This window comes from Leucopleurus acutus (assembly GCF_964270905.1).
Source record: "Leucopleurus acutus genome assembly, chromosome: 5".
Taxonomy (NCBI): domain Eukaryota; kingdom Metazoa; phylum Chordata; class Mammalia; order Artiodactyla; family Delphinidae; genus Leucopleurus; species Leucopleurus acutus.
The window spans coordinates 54680178-54704960 of record NC_139147.1 but is presented as its reverse complement, the minus strand read 5'-3'; the positions used below and the strand labels follow the sequence as shown (position 1 = coordinate 54704960).

At 38.4% G+C, this 24783-nt stretch overlaps 1 protein-coding gene across 6 annotated transcripts in view; it reads right to left on the bottom strand.

The window, feature by feature from the left end:
* Window positions 1-24783, bottom strand: part of BBX (BBX high mobility group box domain containing) — a 282354-nt gene that overhangs the window by 90878 nt on the left and 166693 nt on the right. For all 6 annotated transcript variants that reach the window (XM_082839829.1, XM_082839833.1, XM_082839834.1 and 3 more), the window contains 2 exons: window positions 10336-10506; window positions 4490-4732 (listed from right to left, as the gene is read on the bottom strand). In XM_082839829.1, coding sequence (XP_082695955.1) covers window positions 4490-4732; window positions 10336-10497 — 405 coding nt within the window. In that variant the 5' untranslated portion in view covers window positions 10498-10506. The remainder of the gene's footprint in view (window positions 1-4489; window positions 4733-10335; window positions 10507-24783) is intronic.

The window sequence follows — 24783 nt, the reverse complement described above, 5'->3', positions numbered from 1 at the left end:
CTTAGGATTAAATGAGTCAAATGTTTATAATGGAATCTTGGGCAGAATAAAGCAATACTCAAAAGTTGATATTATTATTTCAAAAATAAACACTTGAATATTTTTTATAGTAAGAAAGTCCTGACATCTGGAACACAGGAATGGGAAAGGTCTCAGAAACAAAAAGTACTGGGAAACATGAAGCCCAAATCTTTGGTTTCACTACCCACCTCCCCGCAAAGTGGCGGGGCCCCTAATTAAGTGATACTCAGAAAACCCCACACAGAGTAAAGTCATTTCATTAGAGGCAGTCCAAAGCGGCTGACAGAAGAAAGAAATGTCAATTGACAGCTGAGGGTGGACCGAAAAGAAAGACTCATGGAAAAGCAAAGAGGAAATTCAAAAGAACAAAAGGGCTAAGAATCATTTAATATACAGATAAAAATATAACTGTAACTCAACTGTTCACAAAAGTCTCACCAAGTTACAGATTATAAAATTATTCTTGTAGAGAAACAATGGGTTGAAATTTTGAAAAAATTTAACAGGCTTCTGAATTTTTTAAGTAAGGAAGTATTTAAACAAAATATTACATAAAATTTCTGGGATAAATATATAAAATAAGAGTGTTTAAAGAAACAGCAAAGTTTCATCTACCTAGAAATCACTTTTGTGTAACACTTGTTTCTCCAGAATGTGGAGATACATGAGCTGCTGCTCTAGCTTAGTAGTATGAAAGATGCCACAACATTCTTGTAAAAATACAAATTCTGTTAAGCATGATGTGATAATTAACAAAAACTGTTCAGAGTAATACATGAGAAAATGACGGTAAATCTTCTTTGGAGAAGAATACATTTCCGATGAAATCAAAGCCAGGGAATGAATATGTTAATTTTATCTCGAAGAAACATGGAGGAAGAACTGATCACTAAAGACCCCATGGAGATTTGTGGTGATAATCTCTCCTAGACTACTGCCGACAACAGATACCAACATTTACGAAAGGCTATTACGGTTTCCCTTCAAGCTGTATTTTATTGCATTTAATTCCACAGCTTTTTATTGACATACAACTGAACTTCCAACTTTTCAGGCCAGTCTCTCAAGATTTTTTTCCTTTATATCATCGTTTCCTGTTACTCTGATACAAATACCCCAGGCTTGGGGTAAAACTTTCTTGTTCTTGAAGTTGTTCTCACTTTTCCATATCTGCTCTTATCCTTGCCTTTCTTCTAAATCCTGTACCAAAGCCCACACCAAATTCTATCAACTTCATAAAGCCTTTTCTGAAATACCCCCAACCTGACCCCAACCTCTGCACAGGCAGACTCCTCCCGTAAGACCCACGACATGTTATTGTTACCATTTTTGACTGACTGACTCAAATCTCTAGTCTCTCAGCTGTCTAAAGTGAGCAGTATATACTACAAGGATGCTAGAGTCAAATAGGCAAGAGTATCCCCGGCTCCACCAATGTAGAGGTGGTCAAGATACGAACTCCAAAGAGCCTTAGATCCCTGCTCTGAAGAATGGGATAACTGACTTTACATGTTTGTGCTTAGGTAAAACATCCAGTCTGGAATGAACCAATTAATAAATGCATGCATTCTGCCTTATGCCTCAGATCCTACAAAAACCAAAGGAGGGGGTATTATAAAGATCACTCAAAATTGCCTTAACTTTCCAGGTCCTCCCCTCTTCTTTGCACTGACTCTGCTCTACCTGAAGGACAACATATGTGATTCCTCTACATTGACTGTCCATTAATTAACTATGACTATTAGTTTAAGTGACATGTGGAAGTTTCTAGCAATATCTTAGTCAAAAATGCAGGCTTATACTCATATATTTGTAAGGGAAAATGATAAAAGGAAAAATAATATTGTTTCTGGGTCTCCTAACAGGCAGTTGAAGAAGCTAGAGCCTGTGAATGTCCACAACACTGCACCATCATGCATACTGCCGAATTTAAGAAAAGAACCCAGGTTATATCCTTAGGACAGTATTTTTTAAATTACTTATAACTAATTATTGCTCTAATGAGATTCATCAGAGAATATGAAACCCTCATTCAACCATTTTTTCAACAATGCCAATCAGTACTGGGAAATAATTCAAGAAACCGAAAACAAATCCCAAAACAGGTATGTCCTCTTACCAGATGCACAAATAGAAAATAATCAAAAAGCAAGGGAAGAGTCAGAGAAAGTTTTAACAGGTTAAAAAAAACCGATCTCTTCAAAGTTGTATTAATTATTACTTTAAGAATATATTTTAAAAACAAGAAGAGAATGGAAAAAATTAAGTACTTCTCATTCAATTGGTAATGACAGAATAGATATTGGTGAACATCACATAACTATTTACACTCACATGCAAACTATGCTGCAAGACTATGTCTTGTTCCTAATAGATAACACATTTTAAATTGGGGGTTTAAAATTAAAAGATTACACATATAAAAATTTTTTAAAAATGACTGCCTGGAGAGAGGGGACCTTGAGGAACTGAGACCATATTAATCACAAACAATCGTTAAGACCTGGTACATTGAATCCACCCAATAAGTTTTTGTTGATTAAACTGACATTTCAATTAAGGCTGCAATATTAACACAAAAAGCACCAGCACAATTACCTGCACTTTAACGTAATTTTGAAACCATTTGGTCAATAAGTTGAAACAAGTATCACTTATGCCTAGAAACCAATTGTATAAAGGATTTTCAAAGCAACTGAACCTTCCACACTTGGTACTAGAAGTGAGACAATATTTCATAAGAGCAACAAGGCAAGTTGTGAGATGGAAGATCCAGTTATGGTCTCTACTTGAAGTAGTTTGCAGTGGGGGGCACCTTATCAGATTTAGATTTCATTACTCACCACAATGGCAAATACTGTGAAGCTAATTAAGTAATTAGTAAAGGAATTCCTGTATGAAAATAATGCTTCCTCCTCTTAAAAACGGCCACCTATTTGGTTTGTAAAGTAGCAGTATTTAAGAAAAAGCAAACAGTATAGTGAGACAGGTTGCATGTTATCCAAAAACAGTAATCCAAAAACAAACTCAAGAGTTTAATTATAGGAAGTTTGTACAGTCCCCTATGAGGTTTCAGATAATTGTTTGTTTTATCATATAAGCATGACTATGAAAGGATCTAAAGCTATCTAACAGGAAAATTTTACTGTTAATTACTGTTATGCTCGTGAAAATGTCCTGCAACATTTAAAATCATGTAGGTTACTGGAATTGATTTTAAATTTTCTAGATGCTCTACATAGTCAAAATCCTGTCTTTAACAATACAGTTAATTCCTGAAGCCTTATGTAATCGTTAATTACATAGCAACTATGCTAATCATTTACTCTGGATTCAAATTTCCCTGAACATTGCATAAGAAATTTTTATGTTCCATCTTAGCTTGTTAAAAAACTCAATAAAACCACGGCAGTTGAAAGAACTATTTTTCTACATACTGAGATATCTAATAAAGTGTCTCACTTGAAACTCTGTATTTGTCCCCTGCTGGTTCATCTTTCCATAGAACTTAACCAAATGTTTGCGTGGCTAGGAATCAAGATTATTTGCAAGTTGCAACGCTCAAGAAACAGTTAGAATTACTCCTTTCAAGTTTAACCACAATGATATTGCTTTGCTTTCCCCTTACTTGCTAAATCCACTAGACAATACATTTTAAATGCATAATGAACTCACATTCATTTAAGATTATTTTAGGAACAGACTAGAATACAATTTTTCAAGAAATTTACTCACATTTTGGAATTAATGCCCCACCTCTCTGAATAGCCTTCCTGCATAGAAATACTTCTCCCCAACTATTGCCTACACAGTGTTTACATGCATGCACACATCACAGTACATCCTGTTCCACTGCCATTCATTCATTTACTGGTTTTAAATATTCATGCTGCACAACCTACAGAAACAAGTCAAGGCAAATCTCTTGATAATTGCGTTTATTGCAAAATCAAAAAGTATTAGCACTGGAAGGGATACAAATTTTGCTCTAACTTTCTCATTCTAAAATCATATTTTAAAAAAAGAAAAGAAAAGAAAAGCTGAGACCCAGAGATTGACTTAGATATGGTTACAAAGCTATTCAGCATCAGAACTAGATTAATATTGTCATCTTTACTATGGGCATTCTCTGACAGCAGAAGCGGGTTCCTAGAAATACTAAAAACAAAAACCATTCATAATAAATAAAATCACCTTCATAAAAATCAATCCCCCACATCAATCAGTGGAATATATACAATGCGAAAAAACTTCGTGGTAATAGGTTGCTTTTGGCACCTCACCAGTATTTGCAAGGTGGACTTGGAACTCAGGAATAGGAACAAAGCTTGTATGTCTTCACATAACACTTGATTCAAGGATTCACCTTCGTGCTGCTAGACCTTTAGCACGGACTCCAAATTTACTGACTGGGGGTTACAGGATTGGTTGCTCACGGTCACCATAAAACCTCGTCACTGTAACCTACCTCCTTGGCCATGTCTGTGTATTTCTGCTTTTCCTTTGGATCGAGAACAGCCCACCAATCAGCTAGTATCTTGGTAGCACCTCGGTTATCAAGCCTGGGGTGTTCCTGACGTACAAGGGAGCGATGACGTTTGCAAAATAAGAGAAATGCATTCATTGGTCTCCGGGCTCGCTGTTCTGGTGATTCATCATCTTCAGTTTCACCGACATCTTGCTCTAGACCATCGGCCCCAAGAAGTTGAACCTATTAGCAATAAAACAAAAGCCAAATGTTTAATACATCCTGGATAACTTTGCTTTAGCAATTAGTCTTGGTTTTCAAATTGTATTTTTCCTTAGCTCCACTTAAACAACTTACAAATTGGGGGAAAAAAACGATTTTTTAAAAGTCATCAACCACTGTTTGTGGTTGGTAACCAACTTAAGATGTTTTCTTTTGCTTAGTTTCTACAGCAACCTGTGCATGTCTGTACTACAGCATATATCACATTGTTGTTATAATTGCTTACATTTTTTTCTCACTAACAGTGAGCTCTTTGAGGACAAAAGCTCTCTTATTTTCCTCATACACAGTGCATAGCTTAATGTCTGGTCTAACATTAGTATTTAACTAACTACTGAATGAAGGATTCAACCCATTCTGTGATATATGGGTCTCAAGATTAACAACAATATCCACATAAGACACATGAGCATTAGTTCTGTCTTTCTACTCTTTGGAATGTGCTGTTGTACAACTAATAATATGAAAATGTTTAACATGAAAGTAGATAAAAATCTAATACAGACTACTTAATGTTTTTGTGCATATCACAAGTGGAGCCTCCTAGTGTAAAAATCAAAACAGACCTCTAACATTATTTGAAGGAAGAGCTACATAGTAAATTTTCAAGCTTGTAGATATCACACTTTCTTGTCCACTGAAATTCAATGGTGATAGGGCTTAAACTTTCAAAATCTGTTTTGAATCCTCCCTTTTCTTAAACATTTCATTGAAGGTCTTCAAGGACTTCTGCAAAGCTCTGATCCTCTCCATCTGTGTAATTCTCATTGCCACTGCCCTAGTACCACTCTTGCCTATGGCCTTGTCTTCCTGCTTTCAATCTCTTACAATACTTCCTGCGCATGGCTGCAGGTTACATTTCTTAAAGCACATTTCTGATCACAGAATCTCAGAATATAACAGGATTGTTAAGTATCTTCTAAGGCTAAAATATGACAGTGCGACCAAGAACAGAAGTCCAGTATGCTTACTAAAACCATTTCTTTACTTGCTGCTTCACAGTTAAAATCAAGAAGGATCGAGGTAGTTGTTAGACTGCATTACACGGTAGGGCAGTAGTTCTTAAACATGAGTGGGCGCTGGAATCCCTGGAGGTCTTGTTAAAACACAGATTGTTAAGTCCCACTCCCAGAGCTTCTGATTCTGTAGGTCTGGAGTGGGCCTTGAGAATGTGTATTTCTAACAAGTTGCCAGGCTATGCTGATGTTGCTAGCCTGGGGATCACACTTCGAGAACTACTACTAGAAGGCAACCACGTTCTCTTATATCGTGTTTATTGGGCAACTGTTACAGACGCTCTAGGACAAATCACTAGCTTCATCCAATTAGATGTTTTTTAAAAGTCTTTTAAGTTTAAATTAAGTATTGCACATGCATTTAATTAACCATCAATTATCTTCAAACACAAATAGTACAGAACAATCATGAAGTCATAGCTACTTGATTTGGAAATACATTAGGGATTATTACTGGGGGTGAAGGATACAGATTTATCTTCCTCATTATGTGTACAATCACTAAAAATGATTTGAGTTTTCAAGGAATATTTATTTAGCATTCTGAAACTAAGAAGCTACAGAAAAAGATCAGGCATAAAAAAATGTATTACGTAGGTTGAGGAAGTAATTATAGTTTCCCTTCAGAAAAGAATAACTTTTGATTCAGTTACTAAATTATAAAACTCAAGCCAAGAGCTGAGATAAATAAGACAAATCCTGGCCCAAGGAGCTCACTGTCTGGGGAGAGGAGAAAGATATATAAGCAAATAAATTAAAAAGCAGGATGATGACTGCAACAATGAACCAGTGCAGTAATGAAGCACTAGCAGATGGGTAGGAGAACAGGGAAGTCTCCCTAGAAAAGGTGTGGTCTGGACTAAATTTTGAAAGATGAATCAGAGCATGTAGGGTAGTCAATGGGGAGTCATGGGGAACTAATAGAGATTAAAGCTCAATAGTTCAGACACTTATATGCAGCTCAATAGTACCAGTATATAAAAGATTAGAACAGGAATCTAAGGTTACAGAAGAAGGTATGGGCCACTTCATGAAGAATGTGCTCTGTCGTGTTAAAAAAAAAAAAAGATAAAAAAAATGTGCATTTAACCCTGTAAATGAGTGGCTTCAGACTGCATGGATCAATAAAAACCCTTGGGAGGGGACCAACACAGATTACCAACTTTTTGTTTTGCCAAGTATGAACATTAAAAAAAAATTTTAACTACTATCTAATATTATAACTGTTTCATTACATTAACTAATCAAAAAGTAAGTAAACAAATCAATAAATGTATGATATATAAATTAAATTAAAACGAAAAGGTATCTGGACCTATTTTTCTTTCACCAGAGGCCAAGTAACACTCTGCAACAAATCAACACTAGCACTGGACCAGGATATGGAAACCACAGCTGGATGCAGTGAAGAGCCATGAGTGGTTTTAAGCAGGGGAAAGACATTGTTAGATCTGTATTTTGAGAGAACTCCTGTCATCAGTGTTGAGCATGAATTACAGTAGCAAAACTAGAGTCAAACAAAACTAGAGGAACAAGTTAAAAGTTTATTTCAGCTGTCCATGCGAGAAGGGAGACAGGGCTGAATCAAGGCAGTAATCATGAGAATGGAGAACTGAAAACAGAAACAATATTCACTAATGAGGTAGGACCAAGAGTGATTGGTGTCTAACTGGATGTAAAGGTTGAAAAAGGAAGAAGAGTGTTTCCAACTTTGGCAGCAAGATTCCTTCATACACAACAGAGAACACTTTTTCTCAAATGAGAGAAATTAGATCTGCTGGCAGAATGTGAAGTGGCTCTTAGCAGAGAAGTCCCAGTTGGGATAATGAACTGATGTACCAATATAAAGAAGTAAGACCAAGGGTGCGGGTGAGAGCTCTGAATGTGGACCAAAAAGAGAACAGGACTCGATGACTTCATTCTTTCACTTAATAACTATTTACTGGGCACCTGATATGGAGCAGGCACTGTTCTAGGTGATGCAGACAGAACAGTGAGCGTATAGACTCCCCATCCTCATGAAGATGAAGAGTAGCACAACTGGCCTCTCATTCTGGAAGGATCTCTCTGGCTGCTCTGTTGAGAACAGACTGTAGAACGGCAAGAGCAGAGGCAGAGAGATAGGCAGAATACAATAATCTGCACTAGCATTGGTGGTGGCTTGGATCAAGGTAGCAGTAGTGACATTGCTAACAAGGGGTCAACTTGAGAACTATTTTGAAGGTATTTACTGAAGGTATTTGAAGGTATTTATTTATTTGAAGGTATTTATTATTTGAAGGTATTTATTTGAAGGTATTTATTATTTGAAGGTATTTACTATTTTGAAGAATTTACTGATGGATGGACAGATGTGAGACTTGAGCAAAAGAAAACAGACAAGGTTTCAGGTCTGACCAACTTGACAGCTGGAGTTGCCATTCACTGAGAAAGGAAAGATGTAGGAGGATGGGGTTTGCAGGAGAAAAGTGACAGCTTCATTTTGAACACATCCAAATTGAGATTCTGATTTGATATCTAAGTGGATATGTCAAGTAAACAGTCAGAAATACAAGTCCAGAGTTTAGAAGAAAGATCCAGGGTGGAGACAGGAATTAAGATAAGAAGCCCAGAGAACATCAACATTTGAAGGTAGAATAATGGAGGGACATCAACTGGAAGGAACCAGAATGGTATAGTTGGGAAGTTAGGAATAGAAATGAGTGATTGCTGTCATGGAAACAGCAGACAGCTTCAAGGACCAAGTGATCAACAGGTGCAAATGTGTCAGAGAGATCAAACTAAGCATAAGCATAAACTTGGCAATTTCCTCATACAGGAAGAATAACACCATTTCTCTGAAAATGGAAAGGAAAAGATGGATAAGGAGTGAGATAAGAGTAAGATGAGTAAGTAGAGAAAGCTGAAGGAGTCATTTCTGGTGGCCTCTGTGAAAGAGAAGAAAAGTTCAACCGTGAGGAGACCATAAACAGTACCCAGAGAAGATGTCTGTGAAACAGGAAAAATGTTTATAATTCCTGCTGAGATGAGTGGAAGAGGGAGCTGACCCAAGCCTAGGACAAAAGACTGAATGGATATCGAAGGCCTGAAGAATAGTAAAAGCATGTTTATGAAATTTGTAGTGACACAAAATAAGTACTCATCTATTTTTTATTGATTGATTGATTGACTGATGGCTGCGTTGGGTCTTCATTGCTGCGCGCGGGCTTTCTCTAGTTGCGGCGAGTGGGGGCTACTCTTCGTTGCGGTGCGCGGGCTTCTCACTGCAGTGGCTTCTCTTGTTGAGGAGCACGGGCTTTAGGCACGCGGATTTCAGTAGTTGTGGCATGGGGGCTCTAGAGCACAGGCTCAGTAGCTGTGGTGCACGGGCTTAGCTGCTCCACAGCATGTGGGATCTTCCCAGACCAGGGCTCGAACCCGTGTCCCCTGCATTGTCAGGCGGATTCTTAACCACTGCACCACCAGGGAAGTCCAGTACTCATCTATTCTTCTACTGAGCATATAACTATTCAAAATCTACTCTGTGCCAGCCACCATTCTAGGCTTTGAGGAAGGAGAAGAGGACAGGAAGGGCAAGACCCTTGCTCTTACCGAGCTTATAGCCTAGTCTAGGAAGGCAGACATAAACAAGTGCACAGCTAAACACAAGGCATATAAGAAGAAGTGTGAGGGAGGAAATCCTCAGACGTGGAATGCACACTGGGTGGGAGGGACACCTGAGATGATGGGGAGGTAGTCCTTGTGCTGAGACCTGAATGATGAAGAGGAGGAACCAGTCACGCCAAGATCTGAAAGGACGTGTGGCTTTCTAAAGTCAGCTGCATGGCTGTGTGGCTTTCTCGCAAGAGCCGGCTGCTCAAGTGTGAGACCAGAGGAGGGGACTAGGAGGAATGACTGAGCACAGAGGCACGGAGGGGTGACAGCAGCCAGATGCTCCGGAGGCCTCAGAAATGAGAACCTGAACAGCTCTGAACCTGCCTATGGTGGCAAGGCTAGGCTGGGAGGGAAGAAAGAGAGGCCAGGAGCAACAGGTGGGTGCAGGTAAGCACATCAAATTTTATGAACTCACTGCGTTTGAATATTGTCTGCAAATTATTAGTTAATTGACAGAAATACTATTTAAGAAGGATCTGGGGCTTCCCTGGTGGCGCAGTGGTTGAGAGTCCGCCTGCCGATGCAGGGGACACGGGTTCGTGCCCCGGTCCGGGAGGATCCCACATGCCGCGTAGCGGCTGGGCCCGTGAGCCATGGCCGCTGAGCCTGTGCGTCCGGAGCCTGTGCTCCGCAACAGGAGAGGCCACAACAGTGAGAGGCCCGCGTACCGCAAAAAAAAAAAAAAAAGAAGGATCTGTTTCAGTTTAAACTACTACTACAGATATTTTAAGAGTCATCAACATTTGGAATAAAAATGTAGATTAAGTAGTTAAGTAGGATTCAAGTTATACAGACTCCTAGTAACGCCTCCTTTGCACCACACAGGTTCACTGCAGTTTCCAGAATGAATGGTCAAATAAACTTAAAACTTCTACAATAAAAGGAGGAAATTACCTTATCAATATCCTCCTCTTCGTCTTCCTCTTCTTCCTCTTCTGAAAAGTCAAGAAGTTTCTTTGCTAGCAATGGATGCCACTGAAGACACTTTCGTTTTGGTCGTTTTCCAGCCCCTTCTCCTTCTGCGGAATGATCTTTATTTCTATTACTGCCTTTCATTACTGTGACCTGTAGTAATGAAAAAAAGGAGAAACAGAGAAATGAAAGTAAATTTGATTAAAATTAGTTTATTTAGCTTCCTTAACTTTAACTGGATTATAGTTTTAATGATTAAAGTATCTACCAGCTTAGACATTTACTGGATTCAGTAAGAACTAAGTACATAATCAAACATTCATTTTAGTGGGTTAAATTGCTAATAAAATTTGCCTTTTATGAAATCTGCTTCCTTCCACTTCATAACTTCAGAACTCAAAACCCAAATAAAGTGTTAGGATGATTACAAGTTACTGTCACCTGTTCGTATTTACTCAAAATAGTGTTTCTCAAAGTTTTCCACCAGAGGAATGTGAAAGATGCCTCCCAGGGGAGCAAAGGTGCTCACAGAGGTGGGCCTCCCTACATTCTCCAATGACTCCTATTTTATAATAATTTACATGAATTTCACATTCTATACTATGATAAATATGATTCTGAAGTATTATTAAGTAAAATGAATGCTTGATAAGAATCAAGTGTTTTAGATTTCAAATAAAACTATTTCATAAGACGACACACATTTTTCAAAAACTAACTGTGCAGCCTCCAAGGATCCCGTCTATGCATGAATCACTTAGTGGGATGAGCACCCTTCTGCACCGGCCTGTGATACAACAAATCACAAAGATCTTTGCATCTCCCTATTACATACGCCCTAGAGAGCAACAAAGATTTGCTCTCTAGGCTTTTTTCCCCTAAAAGACGATTGGCTGAAATAGCTAGGCTATAGTCAGGCTATGAATCTGACAATATCTTTCAGAAGCCGAAAATTCTAAATTATTTTTCAGTGAATATTTTAAAAAGTTTTTCTCAATGAAAGAAACTACATATTTATATTATAAAGGTGAAAATAACAAAAAATGAGGTTTACCTTCTCCATCATGCCCAGTCCCACAGCCCAAAGGTAAATTATACACAGTTTCTTACATGCTTTCTCATAATTATTTAGTATTTTTCATTCATTCATTTGAAGTAACATTAATATACAAATTACTCTTTATACATAGTCATGTGAAAATTGAAACAATACAGTTAAATGCCATCAACTTAAATGGTTCATGCTGACAGTTACAAACGTAAATGCCATTGCCAAAATCACAGGGTGGTGGTCGTTTTGGTCAGTTTAAATCTGTATTGGTCCAAACACTTGCAAAGTACTTTTTTTTTTTCAATAAACTTTTTTTTTTTTTTTGTGGTACGCGGGTCTCTCACTGCTGTGGCCTCTCCCGTTGTGGAGCACAGGCTCCGGATGCGCAGGCTCCGTGGCATGTGGGATCTTCCCAGACCGGGGCACGAACCCGTGTCCCCTGCATCGGCAGGCGGACTCTCAACCACTGAGCCACCAGGGAAGCCCTATCAATAAACTTTTAATGCCATGTTGCTGACACTAGGATCCATGAACATACAGTTTCAACATTCATCTAGTTCTCAAGCCTTCAAAACAATACGACATAAGCAATTTTTTAATCTTCCTTCCTTGTTTCTGAGTTTGGGGTCATATTTAAGTCTTCTTCACTTCAAAATCGAAAAATATTCACTAATGTTTCCTTTGAGAACTTACGTGACTTCATTATTTTAAAGAAACCATGTAAATAACTGATCAATCTGGAATTCATTCTGACAAAGGAGTGAGGGAGGGATCTAGCTTTTTTTTTCTTCCCAAATAGCTAACCAACTGTTCCAAACCATTTATTAAATCATCCAGCTTTTCCCCATTCCTTTGAAATGCTACTTTTATCCTATACTACATTACCACATGTGTATAAGTCTACTTCTGGATTCTCTTCTGTTAATAATCATCCCCTCTGTTTTCCTATCCTTTGACCAACTTTAATATCCTTAGGACAATATCATTCTGTACCTTTTTCTATATACAAATATATCAGTAAACACAGCCATTTAAAAGTTTTAAGTTGAAAATATCATGCTCTTCTAAGTCAATACACCTTGATCATCCTCATTTTGTAATAACTATATAATATTCCAAAATAGGAACATATCACAATTTTCTCAATTATTCCATGATTGATAGATGTTCAGATTATTTCTTGTACTACAATAAAATCTTCATTTTAATAATCTTTTAATCTTCATTTTGATAAAATCCTCATTATTATAAGCTGTGTCTAGCCAAAAAAAAAAAAAAAAAAAAGGGTGGGGAGGTGAGAAAAACATGTTCCCGTGGTTTTCTTAGCAAGAAACTTCTGCTGAGTATCTGAAGCAATTACATGATTCATGTGGCTGCCTCAAGAGTAGAAGTTATTGAAAACTCTAAATGGAATTAGTTATCTGGTATGCTCTTAATAAATAATAAAGGAACAACGATTTCTTTGAATTGATAGACCATTTCACGATTCCCAGTCTATCTACAAATAAAACTTGGCATGGAAAACTCAATTTCTAAAAATACCAACGCTATATAGAGAGAAGAGGAAACAGCTATTTTTGTGGCTTATTAATCACTTCAGGATGAGATGCTTGAGTGGTAATTAAACCCATACTGGGTTTTAATACCGGATATTTTATAACACATTTTTTAAACAATAAAAGAAATTAATGGGAAACTATACGTCAGGCAAGCTGTTATCAGCGGGAGAGGTCAAAGTGACTGCCGGTGCCTAGAGAAAAATACATCATTTAGCCTCAAGGATTCTGATTATGCTATTTGATTATGTGTGAATTGTGTTTAAGTGTATGTGCCTTTGCACATATTTATGTGTAATTTCAATATTCAAACAGAAAATAGAATATCAAGAATCAAATGAATGGATGGTATATGTGGCTTTGGGGTTCAAAATAACCACGTTCACCTCCTCCCACCTCAATGTTCTGATTCTTTCCACATAGCTGCTACGGCACTACGATAATGTATATCTTCTCTGATACTCCCAATTAATCTCTCCATCCCCATAAATACAATAGAAAGATTTTATATTGCTAACAACACTTACCACATTTTCCCTTGAATTACAATTATTTGGGTACATCCTACCTCCATCACTAGGCCTTTTTCTTGATGATCCAAGACTAGTTATCTTTATATAGAAGCATCTGGCTTATCAGAACATCAAGATCAGTCAGTTGTGAGAATTGTTATAAACAACCATATGAAACTCCATGCTAAATTATGGTGATAATTCACTATTTTTATACAGTAGAATGGCTTCAAAATTAACCCCCATCTCTCTCATGCCTGTGAATTCAGCTATTTCTTCCTGAGTGGGAAAAAAGGAGGTCTGAAAACTATGTATAACACTGAATGCAGGCCAGGGCGGCATGTTCTGTGTGAGAACCACCAACCCCCTGGGCTGTACGAAAAGTAAGATTGATAACCTCTAGCACAGTCTGGAACAAAGTAGGGGGGAAGTAAGTATTTTTGGCATGAATGAAAGCTGAATTGAAGATAGTAAACCTGGGACAAAATAGTCAAGAAAAGTGTAACTGACCTAATGACCATGAAATACCCCAAACTATAAACTAGAGATTTTAATAACTTATAGTTATCTGATTACTTTTTAATTCACCATGGATCTGTTTTCAAACTGTTGAAAGAAGGCAGAAGAATGTGTGTGTGTGGGGAGGGGGGGAGGGGATGATGCTCCTGATTATCATTCAGAAGTAACGACAAAGCAAGAGAGGAGAATGCAAGAAAAGATGAAGAAAAACATCTTCTGAGAAAGAAAAGGGAAAAAGAAGGCAGAATTTTGAGACTCAAGCATATTGCTTTTCTTATTTCAACAATGAGGAGGAAAAATTGTTAATTTCTGTTAATTTTTGACAGTAACAGAGGGCTACCTTTGTAACTACTTTGCCACTAAACCCCCCCCACACATTATAAAGTTCGGCTTCTTGTTCTGGAACATGAGCAAATTAAGCTAGCAATCTATATGTAATGAATGAAGCAATTGGGGGACTTTATTCAAAAGGGGTCCTTCTTCCTTTCTGCATGGCAACTGTAGAATAACAAATCAGGTTATTCAACTACCAGTGGACCCTGTACTTGAAAGACTCAATATCATAAAATTATGTTGCTTAGATTATCAAACGATGGAGGCTGAAGGTCCCTATCCAAAATACCGTTGACCCTTGAACAACACGGGTTTGAACTGTGAGCATCCACTTATACATCAAATTTTTTTCAATAAAAAGAGACTATATTACTACACGATCCACGGTTGATTGAATCTACAGATGGGGGAGCCATGGGTACAGGCAGGTGACTGTAAAGCTATATAACCCCTGCATTCAAGGGTCAGCTGTATTGAATATTTACTTATCTTACAAAAACAAACTAACCCATGTGTTCCCTTTTCTTTGCCAGATGAGTTACCCTAATTAGTACTCATAATACTGATGTAAATGTAAATCAACTTGGTGATAAATTAGGAAAAACTTCATTTACCTATATTCTTCAAGTGCAGCAAGTCCATTCATGAAGACCTTTACTGAGGTCAAACTTCATGAGAAATTTAAAGAAGAAATATCATAGAAGAAACAGGACAAAGTAAATACCACGTTTAACAAAAGAAAAAAATGGACACTGGAGCCTAACAGGCCTCCTTTAGAATCCGGCCTCCTACCACTAACTGCTTGTTGTAAAGTTATTCATCTTGCCGATCTTTCCACACATTAAAACTAAGTAATAGCTCTACTGTGAGAACACTTTTTATATAACACCCAGCACAGAGCCTGGCATCTAGAAGGTTCTCACTCCATGTTAGTAAATCCTCCCTTTACCCACAAGCTTCTTAGAGGGAGTATGGGTTTAACAGGCAGCACGTTCTCGCTTAACTCAGCCTAAGATGCAGTTCAAGAGAGAGCACAGAGGACTCCCATTTAACAGTGGTCCACATGCTTCCCAGATGATATAACCTCCAGCCTCCGCAACTGAAAAAGAAAGACAGAAAATTTCTTTCCTTTTGTCTCAGTGATATACAGTCAGAAACAGAGCCTTGGCATAGTCATAAATTCTATAAGATCCTCTAGTCTTTCCTCTTGTCTCACAACTTAGGCGATCAGTACACTTTAGCTTTTAAAACACTGTGTAAATTTAACTGTGTCACAGGGGTATTTTAGAGTTTAAACTGTTTCCTAAATGTCCAATAAAATCCCATTCAAATCATATTAATGGAAATTCAGACCAAATGAGACAGGGGAAGGTAAGGGAGGCCCAGGAAATTTCATTGTCAGACAGCCATGCATTCTAACCTCAAGTAAGGCCTCTCCTGGGTCCAACTAAGACTGTAAAGCTTTAGAGCTGTCTCGGATCTACAGAGAAGATGAAAAATCAGCGCAAAGAAATGGTGGTAAATCGGTAGCTCTAGAGCTTCCCACAAGTTGGACCAACCTGCTTAAAACCTTCTGAGAGTGCCGCTGCTCTCGACACCCCTTGCTTCCACTGCCTTGGGCACTCCCTAAAATTCTCCCACTTTCTGCCAAAACGGACATCCTCCTCCAAAGCCCAGGTAATATATCACTTCCCTTCTAAAGCTTTCTGTGAAAATCTTAAGTCAAATGCCATCGCTCTTTGATCACACTTGAGCTTGCTGGTCAAGCACTTACCATGGTGTTTCAGTTAGTTTTATCTACGTCCTCACTATCCTCCACAAAATAGGTTGTGAACTTCTAGAGGGAAGGTGTCATGGTTTCTTACTTTTCTGTCCCAGGACTTCAAACTGAGCCTGGTACACAGCAGTCCCTGCAAAGGGTATTTATGGCTTATAATTTCCTCACCTAACACTTAACCACATATCACAACTTCCCAGAATGAATTGTTCCTCAGGATAATTTTAAAAACAATACTAATACACAGCTAATATTTATTAAATACTAATCACTTCATACTTAATATTCATTATCTCATTTAATCCTTATAAGAACCCTTGAGGCAGGTACTATACTAGGCATCCCAGTTGAAGAAGCTGAGGGTTAAGCCACTTGCCTAAGGTCACACAGTTAGCAGAGAAGCTGGCACTAGAAGCAGGAAGCCCAACTCAAGAGCCCAAATGTACACCTAGGACAAGAAGCTCTAATATAAAGCCTTCCATCTGTTGATGCTCTGGGCATTTCCCATGGAACAAATAGCTTATGAGCCATGGAACTACCTAAAGGGAGCACTGAAGGGTTGGAAAGTGAACACTTTCAATAGTTCACAGCAGAAAAGTAAGTGTACATCTCTGATGACTCCAAGCAACAATTAAATTAGATTAACTTTAAAACTCTTTGAAGATTAAAGCCCTACAAGTGCTAATCATTATTATTTATTGTAATTCTAATGACAATTTTAAACTGTAGACAGATTAAATGAAAAATATCTTTCTATAAAGTAATACTCTCATTTTAGAAGCAATTCAGTCACTCTATTCATGCGGAGTGTCTTTAAATGCACTCCTTATTGAAAAGCAGTAGCTCTTCAAGTTGAAACTTTAACTCTGTCAAGATGTTATCTACATGCTCTTCATGAATATTAATAAGACACACACTATTTAAAGAACGGCTTAGCTATACTGGCAGTTCTGGTTCCTGTGTCCTTCTCTCATGAAGGAATATGTATTCTAAGATCTCTGATACTTACAACTCCATGACATTTAGCCTTAGGAGAGCTTAACATGGTTCTCAAAATGCATGCTACTCTAGGCTACAGATAGAAACAACAGCTACCTTGAAAGAGATAAGGCACCAAAAGAAGTGACTTAGGGAAGAAAAACTACTTACACAAGGAATTCAGTAACAGGGTGGAACATGTTCCCCATCACACCACGCTCCCCCAAAAGCCCAACTCTATGTTTTCTTATAATTTTATGGTGGCGTTTACATTCTTCATCACAAAGTCACAAAATTCCTATCCTTCAACAGGCTTAGCATAATACATTTGCCTCTTTTAGTTTCTAAATTAACAAAGGTGCTTTCTTTTTAATCCATTTATTAGATGGTTAGGACATACCTATCCCACCGACAAGAATCTGATGCACAACAAGACAAACTCACGGCAGTCTCTTCCTCATTTATTCTCAATGCAGCTGAACGCGTATTTATTGATCGCATGTTGAGCTATGCACTGTGGGAGTTAAGTGTACAGCCTTACCTCTCATTTAACCATCGCCCCTGCCGCCTCTGCTCCCCTGCCGGGTTGGTGTCGTCCTGTCTGGCAGCACCTGCCCTGTGCTTCCTCAGCTCTCCCAGGCCTGCACACTGTACCCCACACACCCATTCTCACTTTCTGTGCAAGTCCCCCTGAACTCCCATTTCTGAGGAGCTATCTTCATTTGACCCAGCTCCTGTCTCTTTCCTTCCTGAGCACCGGTTTTGGCCACCCACGTTTCATGGCTGTGCCATATTTTTTGACACTTGATTGTATAACAATCATCATTTTCCCGTACAATATATGTATAATGATTCCATATGAACTCCTCCCACAGAGACCCTTGAGGGTAAAGAACACGCCAGATGCTATATTTTCTGGATCTGTCAGAGCAAACATCCAGTGTTAGACAGGGAGTACATGAGGAAGTGAACACAGAAACAATACCTCTCTGCTTTCTTAGTATGCTGTTTCTTTACATTGTTTTGCTAGAAGGCAGAAGAGATATAAGGCTTGAAAAGAAAATATGCAGAGAAGGAAAAATAAGAACCCAGAAGGGTTGCTCGGGAGGGGAGAGGAGAAACAGGCAAATTGACAAGGCGATGTAATAAATACAATGAAATCTAAGTCACTTCCAAGCAGCTGTCAGTACCAGTCTAAGAACATGTTTTCATAGCTTTATTCCCCTCTCTGGTTATTTGTTACTGACTCTCATTATTCTCTCAAAATAGAATAGCATAGCACCTTCAGCTCACTAGCTCTCTTTTCCTATCATAACTGGTCTGCTAATTCACCTCAACTCTGAACTCATCTAACCATTTTTCTTTCCCAGTCTATCCCCAAGCTGCCAGCCGCTCCCGTGGTCTCACACTACTACAAACTTTTCCAATCTCAGGTTGGTCTTCAGTGCTCGTTCATAGTCTTGACGTGTCTTAGTCCCACCCAATCCCACAGTGCCCATTATAACTTATTGGTTTCTCCTCAACCCCTACTGATGATGATGAGTATGGATAGTAATAATAGTTATATATATATGTATGTATAAAATGCTTCTATATATATAATGCTTATGTATATATTGCTTCCTATGTGCCAGAAGCTAAGAGTATTCTACTTATGAATTCTCTTAACACACCACAAGCCTAAGAGGTAGGTACTATTATAATCTCCTTTTTACGGATGAAAAAAACTGAGGCACGGATAACATATAGTTTGCCTTGTTTAGTTTGTTAAGTTAAAAAGGTTTTAATAATATTATATGTATCAAAATGGTGGGACACAATTATCACATTGGAAAGAAGCTGAAGCACAAGAAGACAAGCTCACGGAGTCACTTATTGTCAATGAAGTTGAATACATATTTACTGATCACCTGATTAACTATGCATTATGTTTGTACATTACAGAATGTCCAAGGTCACACTGCTAGCACATAATTGGTGGAGCCAGTATCTGGCTCCAGTCTGGCTTCGGAGTCTGGTTCTGGACCATTATACAATATTGCCTCCTAATAATAACTAACCTGATTAAACCTATGCTACCTGCTGAACACTGTATATGAATTAATTTCTTTAATCCTCCATATACCTCTTGGAGAAAGGAACTATAATGGTCATATATTATACAGGAAGCAGCTGGGAATGACAAAGCTTAAACAGCATATGCCCAAGGCCATTCTGCCAGCATGTGACAGAGCCAGGATTCAAACCTAGGTCTTCTGTCCCCAGAGCTCAAGCTTCTCCAAACTGTCCTTCCCACCGTAATCCTAGTCATTCTAAGAAAATGTCTTTGCCTCCTGGTTGACAGAAAGGTCTCCATATGTGGACCCTCCCAAAGTCCCACCTTGCCTACCAATTTCAAAACTTGTTTCTTCTACCCTATCTCAAAGGCAGAGTTTCAAGGTCAGCTTCTCCTCTCACTCCCAGTCTGTGCTTCTCATCTTTCCTGCTACCCTGGGCCATTAGTCTTTCAGTTTCTTTGATGAACTACTGATGAACTATCCACAGTAGTTGAACTTCTCTTTCGCTCTGTATACAATCTCAAGTCTAAGGCCCTCTCTGAATCCTCCTCCTCCTTTAGCTAGTCCTCTTTTTTGGTACAAATTGGCCTCCAGCCATCAGGCCAGGAGACTGCCTAACCCCAAGCCATGAAACTAGCAGCCAGGAAGAACTGGCCTGTCTGGTACTAAGACTGTTCACAGGCTCCACCTTGCACTTCCCGTATTGACTTCCTTCCTAATCTTCTTGGTTCTAAAGCCCAGGATTAATTTCCTAGAAAGCATTCACAGCTCATTCCAACTGTGGCACAGGCTTTGGCTTCTCTACCTCAATAATTCACGCTTACATCTTTGATTTCTAGCCTCTCAGAGAAAACACCTTGCCTGGGCCAGCCCTGTGTCTCCACCATATCCGTGGGAAATATGCCAGAGCCCGCATGGTGCCTAGGAACTAGACACTCCTTCCTTTCACAGAAACATCTGGAAAACATATACTATCTTTGCTACTTTCTCACCGTAAGTTCAAATCATTGCAAACGGCTCCTAGCCCTGACACCTAACCTCTCACCACGTTCTGTCCCCTCCACCTGTTACATGTATGGTCTGCTCCCGTCCATCCCCCATACTGGCTCAGCGGTCTGGTCTTCTTATCTATAGCCATGCTGACTTCAATTCTCCACACTACAAATATCTGCTCATGCCCTTGTGCTGCATGAATCTCTTTAACAGTCAGTCCCTCAATATACTCAGGAAGACGTCCGAACCTCTTTCTTCACAGAGCACACAAGACTCTTCGTCCCTACTTAGTTTTACGGCTCACGTTTCTTTGCTCAATTCTCACTCTTAAAGCTCTACCTACACTGTGTTACATGCCATTACCTGGAACTCACCAGGGACTCTCACCTCTTAGCATCTGTACTACTGTCTCCTCCCAGTGGAGCTCGGATCTCACATAAGCCCCCACTGGCCCTTACTAGTCTGAGAAAGAGGTGCTTCTTAGGTGTCTCCACAGTACCCTGTACTCGATATCCATCCCCCAAAGAAACGGTGTGTTTCCCTCTGTATATCTCACTTGGCTCTGACAGGGAACGAGGGCTGTATAATGTTCACCACAGTATCTGCAAGGCCTGACACAGAGCCGGGCCCACTGTGGGAAAACACTTGTTCGGGTCTGCTCCCTGCGGTCTCTTCCTGTCACCTTCATTGCTTCTCACTTGCCACTGCTTCTTTTCTGCTCCTTCCTCACCATGCCTTGCTCTTTCTTCCTGCCCTGTGACCCTCCATCTCAGAAGTTGCTTGCACCAACTTCAAACAGCATTCTCAAACTACCAAACCAGAACACCTGGCAATTTTACTTGTTTGGAAATTCTAGTTTCTAGGCAACAAATGTCAAAATGACTCAATGAATAATTTTGACCTCATAAAGAGAAATAATTATCTATTCCCTTTTCTCCTGTACCCATCACTGAACACTATTTAATCTCCTGTGCACCAGTTTACATACAGCCCTTTAAATTGTAAGAATGAGCATGCATATTTTTAAAAGCAAATATATTAAACTCCACCTAAAATAATCAAAGTTTTAAAAATTATTTTTTCATTTATATTAACTTAAAACGTTTTCTAAACTAATAAAAAGGTCTGGATGTCTTTAACCATCCTGATCTCTAATTATAACTTAAAAAAAAACAACCCAGAAACAATGGTTCTAGTTAAGAATCAACAATCTATGATACCTCTAGATGGAAATTTCTTTTTCCTAAGCTACTGTTCTTTACTCTAAAAAGATGGCAAATAATCTTAAGTTACAGTTAAATTTAGTTTACTTAATAAAGCAAAACTTCTCAGTCTTAATGGTTACAAAGCAAAACTATTTTTCCACAATGTAAAAAGGAATTGGTATTTCTTATTTTAGTAGTTACAGTGTTTACTGAAACAGCTTATCCTAGCTTCTGCAATGCCCACCTGCTTTACACTGTGGCACACTGGAATTGAGTTAACTTGTCATTGACCAGATCACATACTTTAAGAAGGCAGGACGTTCCTTATCTATATATTCCCAAATACTTGGACTACTGTCTTGAATGTATTATGTATTTAATGAAAAGTGTTTGAAAATGCATCAACTTAATGATGTTATATCAGACTGCACATTTGCCAAGGAAATTAATTAGAATACATAGGGAGCTATGATACATTTATAGTTTCCATTTAGAGCTACGCAGAAAACCATTTGTTTTATACTTGCTTCACACCTGGTGAAATTTTTTCCTTAAATATATTCCAATTTTCTGACTTAATACACAAGATACAAAAGTGCTTATTTGCTGATTCAGAGTCATAACAGTGCCCTGTTCAGAGCATTATACATTTCATTTATATTCCTTTCAGGTGTTATAGTCCTTTAAAATGTTTGGTCTGAATGTGCTCTAACTTCAGTGCCAAGTACTGAAAGCTTTTGTTAATTTACCAAATGTATTAAATTCATATTTGTTTTAAAAAGTTCTTCATAGAATTAACAAAACAAGTTCCTATTTGCATACCATTTGCTTGCGTTTTTTCCCTTTTGAAAACTACCAAAGTGAGAATATAAATGGCTAGATGTTTTAGGATGACCCTAAATCCAGTCTTCTTTCCTTCCATCTTTCTCTCAATGCACAGTAAGAGAATGGACATTGCCCACAAAATACATGTTTACTGAAGCATCCTGTAATATTTTTCTTACAACCCAATTTACATAAGTCTGCTCCCTCTGCTGGCCGAATTTTTATCCTCTAGCATCCTATTTAAATAAAAAGGCAATGAGTTATACTATAAAGAAAACAAGGGCTTCCTTGGTGGCGCAGTGGTTGGGAGTCCGCCTGCCGATGCAGGGGACACGGGTTCATGCCCCAGTCTGGGAAGGTCCCACATGCCGCGGAGCGGCTGGGCCCGTGAGCCATGGTCGCTGAGCCTGCGCGTCCGGAGCCTGTGCTCCGCAACGAGAGGCCACAACAGTGAGAGGCCCGCGTACTGAAAACAAAAAAAAAGAAAACAAAAGCTCCTCTATAAAAAATTATAAACCAAATAAACCTGGAAAATCACTTAAGAAGCTCTTCTACATCATTAAGGCATGGCATTAGCTGATTTTAGGGAGAAGCAGTCTTTCAAGTATTGAATTTTCAACTTTAGTGTCATTTTGCCCCTAAGCAAGATTCTTAACTCTACTAAGACCATTTCTCATTAATTCAGTTCCTTTTAACCTGGAATCTCCATAGTACTTTGCAACGAGTATCTAACCAGACCTTCCATATTTACATGAACGGCATTATGTAGAGTGGGCAAGCAGGAGGGAGTTTGCCTCACTCATACACACGGTGATTTGTCACAGCAGCAAGAGTTAATGGCAGAATATACAGTCAACAACAGGGGCTACACGGTGCTACCCATATGCCCACACTACTTTTTCTTTCACCTTCTTTTTTCAAAGATGGAAGTTCCTTTGCGGACATATGTGAGAAATTCTGTTTTGATTATTATAATAAAGCTCTTTATAATATGAAATTTGGGTACATTTCACTAATAAGTTCTAAATATATTTTCTAATAAGAAAAATCAGTGTTGCTCTAAAAACCTCCTGGCTACTTTAACTGCTACTTCCCAATCATGAACCACGTTGTAACTTGCAAAGCATGTATTGCATATATTAATTTATTTAATATTATACAATCTTGTTAAGTGGGCATAATTAAGCCCACTTTACAGCTGAGTAAGAGGAGCCTCAGATTTACATAATTTTTCCAATGTCATCAAGGGGCAAAACAGGGACACAGCCTAAAGGCTCTGACTTTAATCCCAAAGCACGACTACTTTCTTCCACTTAACTGCATCACTGATTTTAGCTTTCAGTCAATACATTTATTTTGAGAGGAAAAGTAATCCATTTCATAAGCCTTTTAAAGCATTTTTTTAGTGCCTTAGCATTTACTTAGCTAGAGAATTCCCAAATTTCCAGTCATATTTCAAAATAGTCCTTTGTATGGATTTAGACATACGACATACATTGGGGAAGGGAGGGAATCAGGGAACAAGGAAGCTTATGTATCTGTGACTCAGTGTACTTTGCTTCACTTTGCATTTTGTAAATATTGATGTTGCAGCTCCTAAAGTGCTCTCAGAAGTAGTTATGACTGATAGCCCACGAGTGCTGTGTCTTTCAAAACAAATATGCTTTACTGATGGAGAGCACGTGCATCTCCATCTAATTATTCTGAGAGGCAGGGTGGAACAAACAACATGATTTCTCAACTCAACTCAGCATTCTACGTTGAACACAATAGGCAGGTTACAGTTTAACACATACCATGAAAGCTTGTCATTTCCACGAGCAACACAACATGTAAGGGAAGGGCACTACAAATCTGCCATATAATCCTAGAGAAGCATAAGACTTCCTGTGGTTATTGCAAATATTTTTAAGTATAAACAAAAATTCAGAACATATTTATTACAAAAAGAGGTTTTTTACATATGTCCAAGTATTTACTGGATTTTAAAATATGTAATAATATATACAGTTTTAGAATAAAAGTAAGTTTGGGCAAGAATTTGAAAAAGAACCAACTGGAGTAAATAAAATATGCTTGCTCACTCCGATTTTAGGGAAAAAAATAAATAAAACCTGTCATTGTCTGATGTGTACCCAAAGTCACAAGCTAACAGAAAATATCAGGCACATTATTTATATCCTATTAAAGCATTTCTCAAACTGGAAGGTAAGCCTCATTGAGGAGTCACAGAATTCTGCTTGCAGCGCTATCCCAGCTGTCTGGATTCAGTGACTACCAAATCTGTTCCTGAGAGGTAGGCAAATTCCTCCTCAGCTCTTATGTTGCTCCTCTAGGGAGACCTCCTGATCCCAAATCAACCTTTTAAGGACTTACTAATGCACTAGGATTAAGATAGATGACACTGATTATAAAAGATGAGTTGGACCAATAAAGGACTTGTTGTTGAGATAAGATCTATATAATAATGAAACAATTTAGGAACTAGATAGCACACAATAGAGTGCAATAGACATGGTCCAAACGATTAGGGAATATTTAGTACGCAATAATAAGACATTCTCGGCACCCAGATACTTGGCAATTATAATAGACATTGGAGAATTCAGACAATTCTCTTTATT